General features: G+C 35.4%; 1 protein-coding gene across 4 annotated transcripts in view; it reads left to right on the top strand.

Moving 5' to 3' along the window:
• LRCH2 (leucine rich repeats and calponin homology domain containing 2) overlaps positions 1-12,943 on the top strand; it is a 127,733-nt gene that overhangs the window by 65,919 nt on the left and 48,871 nt on the right. For all 4 annotated transcript variants that reach the window (XM_036454450.2, XM_036454451.2, XM_036454452.2 and 1 more), the window contains exons 9-11: positions 4,351-4,448; positions 4,535-4,593; positions 6,531-6,611. In XM_036454450.2, the coding sequence (XP_036310343.1) occupies positions 4,351-4,448; positions 4,535-4,593; positions 6,531-6,611 (238 nt within the window). The remainder of the gene's footprint in view (positions 1-4,350; positions 4,449-4,534; positions 4,594-6,530; positions 6,612-12,943) is intronic.

Consider the following 12,943-nt stretch of genomic DNA (forward strand, 5'->3'; position numbering starts at 1 on the left):
TTAGATCATCTGTTACCCTTTTTTCTAGTTTTTTGCAATAGGCTTGTAAGGATATGAACTTCCCTCTCAAGACTGCTTTTGCTGTGTCCCATAGATTTTGGATTGTTGTGTTTTCATTGTCATTTGTTTCCAGGATGTTTTTAATTTCTCCCTTGATTTCTCTGGTAACCCAGTCCTTGTTTAATAGCATGCTGTTTAGTCTCCATGTGTTTGATTTCTTTGGATTATTTTTATTGTAGTTAATTTCCAGTTTTATGCCATTATGGTCTGAGAAGATACTTGATATGATTTCTATCTTCTTGAATTTGAAGAGACTTTGCCTATGACCCAAAATGTGGTCTATCTTTGAGATTGTCCAATGTGCACTTGAGAAGAATGTATATTCTGTGGCTTTGGGGTGGAGTGTTCTGAAGATGTCAATTAATTCCATCTGGTCTAGTGAGTCACTTAGGATTGATATTTCTTTGCTGTTTTTTTGTTTAGATGATTTGTCGAAGGGTGACAGTGGGGTATTAAAATCTCCTACTATGATTGTATTGCTATTAATCTCTCTCTTAATGTCCTCCAGCAGTTTTTTTTATGTATTTGGTTGCTCCTGTATTGGGTGCATATATATTTACCAGGGTTATTTCTTCTTGTTGGATTGTTCCCTTTAGTATTATGAAGTGGTCTTCATTATCTCTTATTATGTCCTTCACTCTGAGATCTAATTTGTCAGATATAAGTATTGCTACCCCAGCTTTTTTTTCATTTCCATTTGCCTGGAAAACTTTTTTCCATCCCTTCACCCTCAGTCTGTGTGCATCTTTTTTTCTGAGGTGGGTTTCTTGTAGACAACAGATGTATTGGTCTTGTTTTCTTATCCAATCTGTTACCCTATGTCTTTTGATTGGAGCATTTAATCCATTTACATTTAAGGTTATTATTGATAGGTACACATTTGACGCCATTTTTATTCTATACACCCGTGTTCCTTCTTCACTTCCTATTTCTTTATTTTTACAGTAGACCCTTTAGCATTGCTGGTTTGGTGGAGATAAATTCCTTCAGTCTTTTTTTGTCTGTGAAGCTCCTGATTTCCCCTTCAATTTTGATTGATAGCCTTGCTGGGTACAGTATTCTTGGATTCAGACCCTTCCTTTGCATGACTTTGTATATTTCATCCCATTCCCTTCTGGCCTGATAAGTTTCTGTTGAGAAATCAGTTGCTAGTCTGATGGGGGTTCCTTTGTATGTAACTTTCTGTCTCTCTCTGGTTGCTTTTAAAATTCTTACTTTGTCGTTGTTGTTTGCCAACTTAATTATAATGTGCCTTGGAGTCTGTCTTCTGGGATTCATTTTGCTTGGGACTCTGCGAGCATCTTGGATTTGTGTGGGTTTTTTCTTCTCTATTTCAGGAAAGTTTTCTGTCATTATTTCTTGAAATACTTTTTCCATGTCTACCTCAGTTTCCTTTCCTTCTGGAACCCCTATTATCCGAATATTATTTTGTTTTGTATTGTCCCAAAGCTCCCATAGGCTCTCCTCCTGCTTTTTAATCTTTTTTTTCTAGAAGCTGCTCTACTTGGGTATTTTTTTTTTTTTTTTTTTCTAGCTCACTGATGCGGTCCTCTGCTTCATCTAGTCTAGTCTTGATGCTTTCTATTGAGTTCTTCATGGTAGCGATGTCATTTTTCATTTCTTCTTGGTTCTTCTTCAATTCCTCATGGTTCTTCTTCAATTCCTCATGGTTCTTCCTCATTTCTTCTTGGTTATTGTCAAATTTCTCTTCCATTCTTTTTAGCCATCCTATGATCATTATTCTGAATTCTTGCTCTGGTAGGCTGCTTACCTCGGGCTCGTTTACTTCCTTTTCTGGTGATGCCTGCTTTTCTTTCATGTGCGGACTATGTTTTTTTCTCCCCATGGCCTGTCTTCTCAGGATGTCTGGTTATGTGGTGTTCCTTCTCCTGCGTTGATTTAAAGTTTCAAAATACAACAGTACCTGGTACAACACAAGAGGCACTTAACAGGATTGTACTTACAATATTAATAACCTTTAGTAAAGGTGACCACTAGAGAAAGGCAACTTAGGGGATAGGAGAGAAGGAAGAAAGGTAAAAATAAAATAAAGAAAAATTTAAAAAAGTAAAAATTAAAATTAAAAAAAAATTAAGTAAATAAAATAAAAAAAAGAGGGATAAAGAGATAGAAAAAGAGGGGAAAAAAGTAATGACAAAATAAAGTTGGAAAACAGGGAAAAAAAGAAAGGAGAGAGAGAGAGAGAGAAAGAGAGAGAAGAAGCAAACTAAAAGAGAAATGGAAAACAAACTATATATATGTGGAGAAAATTGCCATAGAACAACCACTGAACCCAGCCAATGCCAGTAACAATACTTGGAGATTAATACAAACTACAATATCCCCTATTATTAAGTAAGGCTATGATATACAGAAGTAAAAGAAACAAACAAAAACAGAGGATTTAAAAAAAAAATACAAAGCAACAATATCAACACAGTAATAAGCATAACAATTTCACTAACAAGCCTAAAAATTCACAATAATCAACCTTCATACATAGAATGCGAAAAGGATAGAGGGGAGAACAGTTTTTCTTTTTTTTTTTTTTTTCTTTTTTCAACTAGTTAATATAGTGCAGAGATTGGTATTTATACACTTGGATCAGGGGTTGGAACTTAGGTCTATAAGTATAGTGAGAGTTTTAGCAGGGGGTATACAGAAAGAATAGAGGAAAAACTAAAGCCGGAAAGGGATAGGATAAACCGTATACTAAAAGGGTAAAGTTTAGTAAGAGAGTGATGGTGTAAAGGTCGAGTTGAGATAGGGTTGAATGATGCTATAGTAGAGATTAAAATAGAATGAAGGTTACTCCCAATGTAAAATAAAGAAAAAAATAAAATGGTACTGGAGAGGGAAAAAAAAAATTGCAAAATAGCAGTAGTAATAGTGATGATAGAGATTGAAAAATGTAATAATTAAAAAGGTAAAATCAAGTAAGGAAAAAAAATCGTTTCTTAAGTAAAAGATATAAAAAATGAAGATTAAATAAATGAGGTAAAAAATGAAAATAAAATAATAGTAAAATTAGCATAAAAATGTCCAGTAGTGGTCATTCACTTCCTCTGTTAATGTATTTGGCACTCCTGATTCTCGGCCCAGAAAGTCTTGCAGTTCCCAGCATTCCACTGCACCTCAGATTTGTAAGGTAATCCTTAATTTTAAGTAGGCTATATCTTAGTTATTTGTGTCCATTTATTTTTGATTAATTAAAAGATAAAAGAAAAGAGAAAAAAAAAAAAAAAAGGGCAGTTTGTAATTCAGCTCTTAGGTGTCAGTGTTACTGGTTTGACCTCCCAGTCTTTTTGGTTGGTCTGGCCTTCTTTCTCTATGGCTCTAGCTGGCAGGGTGCCAGCTGGCTCCCAGACTATCTCTTCTGGCTCTGATCCCTTGTTTCCAGGAAGGCAATTTCCCCCTGCAATTTCCAGGATATGCCCAACTGGGCAGTCCTTCCCTAGTATTCAGAAGCAAGGGGGTGAAGGGGATCAGGCACCAAGGTGTCCAGATGTTCTGCCCTTGGCGAAACAGCCGAGATTCTTAATGCTCTGTCCCGTGACCCCTGGCGTTTTAAAAAAGTCCCGCTTCTGGGGAGGATAACGTCAAACCCAGCACTAGGTGTCGCTGCAGCCTTCTTTGGGTGCCGCTCGGAAGGTGGTAGTGCGCTATCCAGGCTACACTGGGGGAGGGGTTGGAGCTCCCAGGCTACCGTAGCTGCCTGCGCTGCGGGACCCTGGTCCCCTAGGCTGTCCCCGCAAACTCTGACCTTTCCGTGGGTGACCGAAGAACTCCCCGGATTCCACGCGCCCGTGCCGATTCGGGCTTCTCAGCTGCTTGATGGACCTCCCCGCTGTGTGTTTTTCCAGGCCTCAGGGATGCTCCTCCTTTCCTGGTAAGATGGCGCTGCCTTCTCTCCGCGAGAGCTCGCTGGGAGAGCCGCCGCAGCCGCGGCAGTGCTGGCCTCTTGGTCAGGAAATCCTGTCCAGCGGGCCTTTCCTTACCTTCCTAGAGAATTCCGAAGCCCCTTAGCTGCCAATCAACATTCCCTGAGCGACTCAGACGCTGTTTCTATCTGTTCTGGGACCAGAGTCAGAACAAGTCCCACTGTTCGGTCGCCATCTTCAAGCTCCGCCGGTGTTTGCTATATTTATTTTATGTACATAGCCCTTATAAAAATGGACTTTGAAAAATATTATCTTTGGCCAACTTTTTTATTGAGAAAACACACTTTTATTCTAAGCAGTGTCAGAACTAACTATTCATATTTTTAAATAAATATTATTTTATACTTAGACCAGGAAGTGTATGATTTTATTGACCACAACACAGAAGATGTAGCAGTTCCCGAACAAGGAGATGCACATATTGGATCCTTTGTCTCTTTCCTTAAGGTAAAGAAACAAATATTAATAACATGTTCTTGATCTCACAAAAAATGGGCCATACAATTTAAAATGATAACTTTCTTTTATATAAGGGAAAAGAAAAAGGTCCTGAAAAATCTCAGAAAAATGAAGAATTAGGAAATGAGAAAAGGTAAGCACACACAAATTCTCAAATGGAAATGTTACTTATAAATATTTGAATTATATTTAGATATTCCTACTTGGAAGAATATAATTTTTGTTGATTTACCCATTAGATTTAGGTAATTTGTGAATACTTTATTTGCTTGCATTCCTCAGTTAAACTGAAAATTCTTGTAAACATTTAAATTGTCATTTATACATTGTTTTTCCCCTCAGAAGTATAATAATAATGTCTTCTATGATTATTACTGAGAAAGACTGTACCTTTACATACATTGCCTCATTTAAACTACTTAATAAGTCTTTTAAATAGATGGTATTGGCATCATTTGATGAGTAAGGAAACCGAGACCCTGTTTTTCAAATGTCTGCAACTCACGTGTCCTAACTCTTAGTCTCTTTCATTGAGAAAATACACTTTAAGGGTATTTTCATATTTTATTAAAATAAGTGTGCTTTTGATTTCTTCTATATCATTTATCTTATGAAATGATGGAATATGACATACCACATTTTTCCTTTTAAGTTCCTTCATTGAAGCAAGAAAGGAAGGGAAGAGCATATTTTGAAAACCTACCACGTACCAGGATCTGTGCTATGTGCTTTCCCTATGTTTCTTATATAGTGTTCACTAAATTCTGCACAGTAGATATTGTCCTCATTTTTACAGATGAGGAAGATGAAGCTTGGAGATGGAAATTTCTTGCCTAGAACCACTAAGCTAGTATCCAATAGAACCTAGTGCATAAACTGAGCTCTCTCTAATCCTGAAGCTTTTTTCTTTTCTTTACATTGTGCTTCCTCTAAATGACCTCATTAACTTTTTAAGCAGTTATTATTAATCTCTGGCACATCATTAGGAGCTACATAACTTTAACTTATATTCTTTATATTTAATTATTTTACTTTCTCCCTTTATCTCATGAGGACAGTTGCCTGAACTTGAGTCACCACTGGCATGCAAGTTATGGTAAAGAGAGTCTCAGCATTTGATACTTTTTTTGTTTTAAATCATGTACTTCTTTTTGGAGAACAGCTTATTTTACAATTTCTTGGTTCTATTTGAATGATAAAAATTATATACTTTTTGGCAAATTTGCCAAACTTATTTGAACCCATTTTGTATTTCCACTACTTAAACATTTTGTGGAGAGATTTTTAAGATCAATATGAAAATTTTATGACATTTTGTATTTACTGATAAAGACTGGACAGATAGGACTCTGTAGTTCTTATTACACTACAACTGGAGCATATGCATTATTAAATTATTATGGCCATTACACAATTCAAAAATTTCAAAAAAAAATACTACAGTTCAATTTGTTAGCCATTAATTATATTAATATAACCAGTATGCTACATTTTCTTTTTAGTAGAAAGGATAGATATCCTTTTATATTCTTTAAATATTCCTTATTTCTTATTTTAATGTTATAAATACACAAATGTTAAGATTTTAGCTTTCATCCAAAACCGGTTTGGCTCAGTGGATAGAGCGTCGGCCTGCGGACTGAAGGGTCCCGGGTTCAATTCTGGTCAAGGGCATGTGCCTTGTTTGCGGGCACATCCCCGGGGGTGCGCAGGAGGTGGCTGATTGATGTTTCTCTCTCATCGGTGTTTCTGGCTTTCTATCCCTCTCCCTTCCTCTCTAAAAAATCAATAAAATATATTAAAAAAACAAGATTTTAGCTTTCACATGGTATGAAAAACTAAACATGGCTTCTAGTTCTGGAAACAGGTATAAAATAAAGAGACTTTACTTGGGGGGTGGAACACACAATACAACAATATACAGATGATGTATTATAGAATTGTACGTCTGAAATGTATATAATTTTATTAAACAATGTCACTCCAATAAATTCAATAAGTAACAACAAAAATAAAATAAATGAAAAAAACCTTATCTTTTTGGATAAACATATTTGTGTCACCTTTCAGACTTGGAAAAGAAGTTGCAGAGGAAGATGATGATTTGAAGGCAGTAGCCGCTCAGTTATTGCATCAAGAGAAAAAGAACAGGTATTTTTTAGTAATGATATTTAAATTGGCAAATTTTACAATAATTAAATCTGATTATTTAAAGATTATCAAATAAAGTATATGGAGTTTTCAGTAGTCAATAGGGCCATTTTAAGAATTATTTGAAGGGACTAGCTGCTAAAAGACAATAGGAAATACTTAGGAGAAATATGTAAAAGGCGAAAGATTTATGCAATCTGAAGAGAAACCAGAGCATACTTAGGAGAAATATGTAAAGTTACATATATAATTAAGAAAATTACAATGTCATTATATTTAATTATTGGTTAGGAATCTCTTTTTCATTCCTGTGTGCTAAATAATGACTTATTTGTTGAATTCATTTTAGCCCCAAGTAACATTAGATATATTGTAGCATTTTTCTCCATATATATATATATATATATATATATATATATATATATATATATATGTAATCAGTATATAGTGTTCTTTTTATGAGATTCCAAATTACTTGGGATATATGTAAAGGGTCACTAATCCCATCATGAGGAGTTCATCCTCATGCTCTCATTTAAACCTAATAATTACTTGATCATCCACTAATATGAATTTAATTACATAATGGGTGATTAAATCAGCATGATAATTTGAGGTTCAGAGATTCATGTTGGTCAGTGAGCATTTCTCTCTCTGGTAGGCTATTCCCAAAAGCTTGTCTTTTGCTCTGAGAAAGACATTGTGTGAATGAGTATAAAATCAGTCAGTGAAAGTCCTTTATTTTTTCTAATTACAATTTATATTCAATATTATTTGTATTCGTTTCAGGTGTACAGCATAATGGTTAGATAATTGTTTGCAAAGTGTTCCCTCCACCCCCGATATTGTCAGTTCCCATCTGGCACCAAATACAGTTATTATAGTATTATTGACTATATTTCCTATGCTGTACTTTACATCCCTGTGACTATTTGTAACCACCAATTTGTACTTCTGAATCCCTTCACTTTTCCCACTCAGACCCAACCCCCATCCCCTCTGGCAGACATCAGTCTCTGTTCTCTATCTATGAGTCTGTTTCCATTTTGTTTATTCCTTTATATTGTTGTATAGATTCCACATATTAGCAACATCATATGGTATTTGCCTTTCTGTGACTGACTGATGTCATGTAGCATAAACACTCTAGGTCTGTCCATGCTGTTGCAAATGCTGTGATTTCATTATTTTTTATGGCCTAGTAATGTCCATTATATGTATATACAACACTTTTTCTTAATCTACTCATCCATTGATGGATACTAGGTTGCTTCCATATCTTAACTATTTTAAATAATGCTGCAGTGAATATAGGGGTGCATGTATCCTTTAGAATAAGTGTTTTGAGTTTCATCAGATATATACCCATAAGTGGAATTCCTGGGTCATTAGACAGTTCCATTTTCATTTTTTTTTAGAAACCTCCTTACTCTTTTCCATAATGGTTGCACCGATCTGTGTTTCCACCAAAAGTTCATGAGTGTTTATTTTTGTCCACAATCTTGGCAACAACTGTTGTTTGTGGATTTCTTGATAATGGCCATTCTGACAGGTGTGGGTTGATATCTTGTTGTGGTTTTAATTTGCATTTCCCTGAAGATTAGTAACCTTGACCATCTTTTCCTATGTCTGTTGGCCATCTGTATGTCCTTTTTGGAGAAGTGGTTTTCAGGTCCTCTGTCTATTTTTTAATTGAAATGTTATTTTTGGTATTGACTTGTCTGATTACATTATGAATTGTGGATGTTAACCCCTTATCAGATCTATCGGTGGTAAAAATGCTCTCCCATTCATTGCATTGTCTTTTCATTTTGTTGATATTTTCCTTTGCTGTGAAAAACCTTTTTATTTTGATGTAGTTCCATCTATTCATTTTTTCTTTTGTTTCCATTACATGAGGAGGTATATCAGAAAATATATTGCTAAGAGAAATGTCCTATATTTTACTACCTGTGTTTCCTTCTAGATATTTTGAGTCTTTCGTTTAAGTCTTGAATCCATTTTGAATTTGTTCTTATGTATGGTGTAAGAAGGTAGTCTAGTGTCATATCTATGCAGTTTTCCTAGCACTGTTTATTGACTTGACTTTCTCTGCCCCATTATATCTTCTTTTTTTAAAAGATATTTTTTATTGATTTCAGAGAGGAAGAGAGAGGAAAAGAGACAGAAACATCAATGATGAGAGAGAATCATTGATTGGCTGCCTCCTACACACCCCACACTGGGATTGAGCCTGCAACCTAGGTATGTGCCCTGACTGGGAATTGAACCTTGACCTCCTGGTTCCTAAGTCAACACTTAACTGCTGAGCCATGCCTTATGAGCCCCCATTGCATCTTCTTAATTTGTCAAGTATTAATTGACCATATTGGCATGGGTTTAATTCTGGGTTCTCTATTCTGTTCCATGGATCATAGTTGTGTCTGTTTTTATGCCAGTGCCATGGTGTTTGATTACTATAGCCTTGTAGTATAGTTTGATATCAGGTTTTGTGACACCTCCAACTTTATTTTTTGTCAACATAGATGTGGCTATTCAGTGTCTTTTATGAGTCCATATAAACTTATGGGTTATTTGTTCTAGTTCTGTAAAGTGTGCTATGGGATTTGGATAAGAATTGTGTTGAATCTACAGATTTCTTTGGTTAGTTTGGACATTTAAATGATGTTAATTCTTGCTATCTATGAGCATAGCATATGCTTCCATTTATTTGTATCTTCTTCAGTTTTTTCTTCAGTGTATAATTTTTGAACTATAGGTCTTTGCCTCCTTGTTTAAATTTATTCCTAGGTATTTTATTTTTTTGAGGCATTTGTAAATGGAATTGTTTTCCTATTTTCCCTTTCTGATAGTTCATTATTCTATATAATAAAGAGGTAGTATGCAAGTTGACCGTCACTCCAACACACAAATGGCCACCTCCATGCTGTCAAAGATGGCTTTCCCATGTGGACATAAGATGGCCACCACAAAATGGCTGGCAAGAGAGGGCAGTTGTGGGCAATCAGGCCAGCAGGGGAGCAGTTAGGCATTGATCAGGCTGGTAGGCAGAAGCAGTTAGGGGCAATCAGGCAGGCAGGCAGATGAGCAGTTGGGAGCCAGCAGTCTTGGACATCCCTCGAGGTGTCCCAGATTGGAGAGAGTGCAGGCTGGGATGAGGGATTCCCCCCCTTCCTGCTCCATGTATGAATTTCGTGCATCAGGCCTCTAATTGGTGTATAAAAATGCAACTGACTTTTAAATATTTGTTTTGTATCCTAATATTTTACTGAATTTATCTGGCAGTTCTAATAGTTTTTTTGTGTGGACTGTTCAGGGTTCTCTGTATTCACTATCCTGTCATCTGGTAATGACAAATGACAGTTTTACTTCTTCCTTTTCAAGTTGGATGCTTTTCGTTTCTTTTCTGATTGCTGTGGCTAGTACTTCCATTATTATGTTGAATAAGGATGGTGAAAGTGGACATTATTGACTTGTTTCTGATCTTAAGGGGGATACTTTTAGCTTTTCCCCATTGAGTATAATGTTAGTTGTGGTTTTACCATATATTGCCTTTATTATGTTGATCCCTCTATTCCCACTTTGCTGAGAGGGTTTTCTTCTTTTTTAATCCTCACTCCAAGATATTTTATTTATTTATTTTTATTTGAGAGAGAGAGAGAGAGAGAGAGAGAGGGAGACAGAGAGACAGAGAGACAGAGAGATAGAGAGAGACATTGATCTGAGAGAATAGATTGATCGGTTGCCATCTATATTTGCCCTGACTGGGGATTGAACCTTCAACCTAGGTATGTGCCTGATTGGCAATTGAACCCATAAACTTTTGATGTATGGGACACTGTTCAAATCAACTGAGCCACTGGATGACCAGGGGCTAAAGGTTTTTATCATAAATGGGTGCTGAGTTTTATCAAGTGCCTTTTCTCTATCTGTTGATATTATCATAACTCCTTTATTTTATTTATGTGATGTATCATGTTAATTGATTTGCTGATCTTGTACCACTGTTATATCCCTAGAATAAATCCAAACTTGATCATGGTGTATGATTTTTTAATGTATTACTGCATCTGGTTTGCTAATACTTTGTTGAGTTTTGCATCTATGTTCATTAGGTATATTGGCCTATACTTTTCTTTCTTTGTAGTGTCTTTATCTGGTTTTGGAATTAAGATAATGCTGGCCTCATACAGTCTTTGGAATCTTCCCTTGTCTTGAATGTTTTGGAATAGTTTGAGAAAGATAGGTGTTAGTTCTTTGAACGGTATAATTTGCCTGTAAAACCATTTGTCCAGGACATTTGTTTGCTGAGAGATTCTTTAAATTATTGCTTTAATTTAATTTGTTATAATCTGTTCAGATTTTCTGATTCTTCTTGATTCAGTTTTGGAAGATTGTATATTTATAGGAATTTATCAATTTTTTCCAGGCTGTTTAATTTTTTTTTAAAAATATATATTTTATTGATTTTGTACAGAGAAGAAGGGAGAGAGATAGTTAGAAACATCGATGAGAGAGAGAGTCACCAATCAGCTGCCTCTTGCACACCCCCTACTGGGGATATGCCCGCAACCAAGGTACATGCCCTTGACTGGAATAGAACCCTGGACCTTTCAGTCCCCAAGCCGATGCTCTATCCATTGAGCCAAACCGGTTTCGGCCAGGCTGTTTAATTTTTTTTTGGCATATAGCTATAATATTTGTAGTATTTTCTTATAATCTTCTGTATTTCTATGGTGTCAGTTGTTACTTCTCTTTCATTTCTGATTTTATTTGGGTCTCTAATTTTTTTCTTTATGACTGGGTAAAAGTTTGTCAAACTGTCAATCTTATTTATCTTTTTCTTTATTTTTGAATATATATATATATATATATATATATATATATATATATATATTGTTGATAGTATTATAATGTCTCCTTCCCCGCCCCCCCCCCCCCTTGTTTTTCTTTCCAAAGAACCAGCTCAGGGTTTTATTGATCTTTTGAAATTTTTTTTTTTTTAGTCACTATGTCACTTATTTCCTCTCTAATCTTTATTTCCTTTGGTCTTCTCAGTTTGGTCTTTTTTGTTGTTTTTCTCTTTCTAGTTTATTGAAGCATAAAGTTAGATTGTTTATTTGAGACTTGTTTCTTGAGATAGGCCTATAATGCTTTGAATTTCTCTCTTAGGATTGCTTTCACAGTGTACCATAGATTTTGGGTTCTTGTGTATACAGTCAAAGAAGGCATTCTAGGTGGTACTTTACAAAGTACCACCTAGAATGCCTTCTTTGACTGTATACTACAAAGTACCACCTAGAATGCCTTCTTTGACTGTATACTACTTCACTGTTATTTTTAAATTATTTTTATTTTTTTTGTTTTTTTAAATTTTTATTGATTTTTAGAGAAAGGGACAGAAAAAAAGAGAGAAATACCTACAGTATTGGCTGCCTCTTGCACCCCCCTTCTGGGGACCAAGCCTGCAACCTGGGCACATGCCCTGACTAGTAATCAAACCAGCAGCTTTTCAGTACAACTCCCAACCAACTGAACCACATGGACCAGGCCACTACTGAACTGTTCTTTACCTAGCTACTTGTGGAAAGTAAATGCAGTGTTAGTTCTCAGTTAAAAGTAGCCATGCATGTCCTCCAACTTAGAAGCAAGTAAAAAACTTAAGTTGGTTCAGTGATTATTTTCTTAAAGCAGCTTGCCACTTGTTTATTAGTTCATACTATTTTTGTTAATATATCTAATTGTTTGAGAAAGTTTATACTAGTACTTGGTGGATTTAACTAACTTAGGAAAGTAACAAGAGATATTGTGCAGAATTATTAATCAAAAGGAGTGGGAAAAGAGATCAGCAAATAAAGTATCAAGTAGATAACTCAAAAATGTTCAAAGTCTGAAGCCTAGTTATTTAGAAGACTTCCCCCTCTTTGTCTAAGATGCATAGATTAAGCTACTTTGTACTGACAGTTTATTGTTGAATTTTTCAAAAGCTAATCTTTATCTTTCTTGTCAAAATATTGGATTTTTTCTACTTGTAATTGAGTGAATTGAATAAGTGATCTTGATTAAAATAGCAATTCTGCAAGTCATAGATTTTAGAAATTAAAAATAACTATTGTTTTAAAATTGTCTTAATATTATTTTTCACATATTCACCAACTCTACTTTTTTGTTAGTATTAGAGGCAAAGCTATTGCTTTTTTTTTGTATGACTTCATCTTTTTTTTTACTACTCTTTGTAATCCTTCAGTCTCCTCTTTTCTCCCATGACCTCCTCCCAACCTCCCCTACCCCCCCCCCCCCCCGCATATGCCTTCACCTATCCCTCCCTCCCA

The sequence above is a fragment of the Pipistrellus kuhlii genome, unplaced genomic scaffold, assembly GCF_014108245.1.
Source record: "Pipistrellus kuhlii isolate mPipKuh1 unplaced genomic scaffold, mPipKuh1.p scaffold_m20_p_29, whole genome shotgun sequence".
NCBI classification, from domain to species: Eukaryota; Metazoa; Chordata; class Mammalia; order Chiroptera; family Vespertilionidae; genus Pipistrellus; species Pipistrellus kuhlii.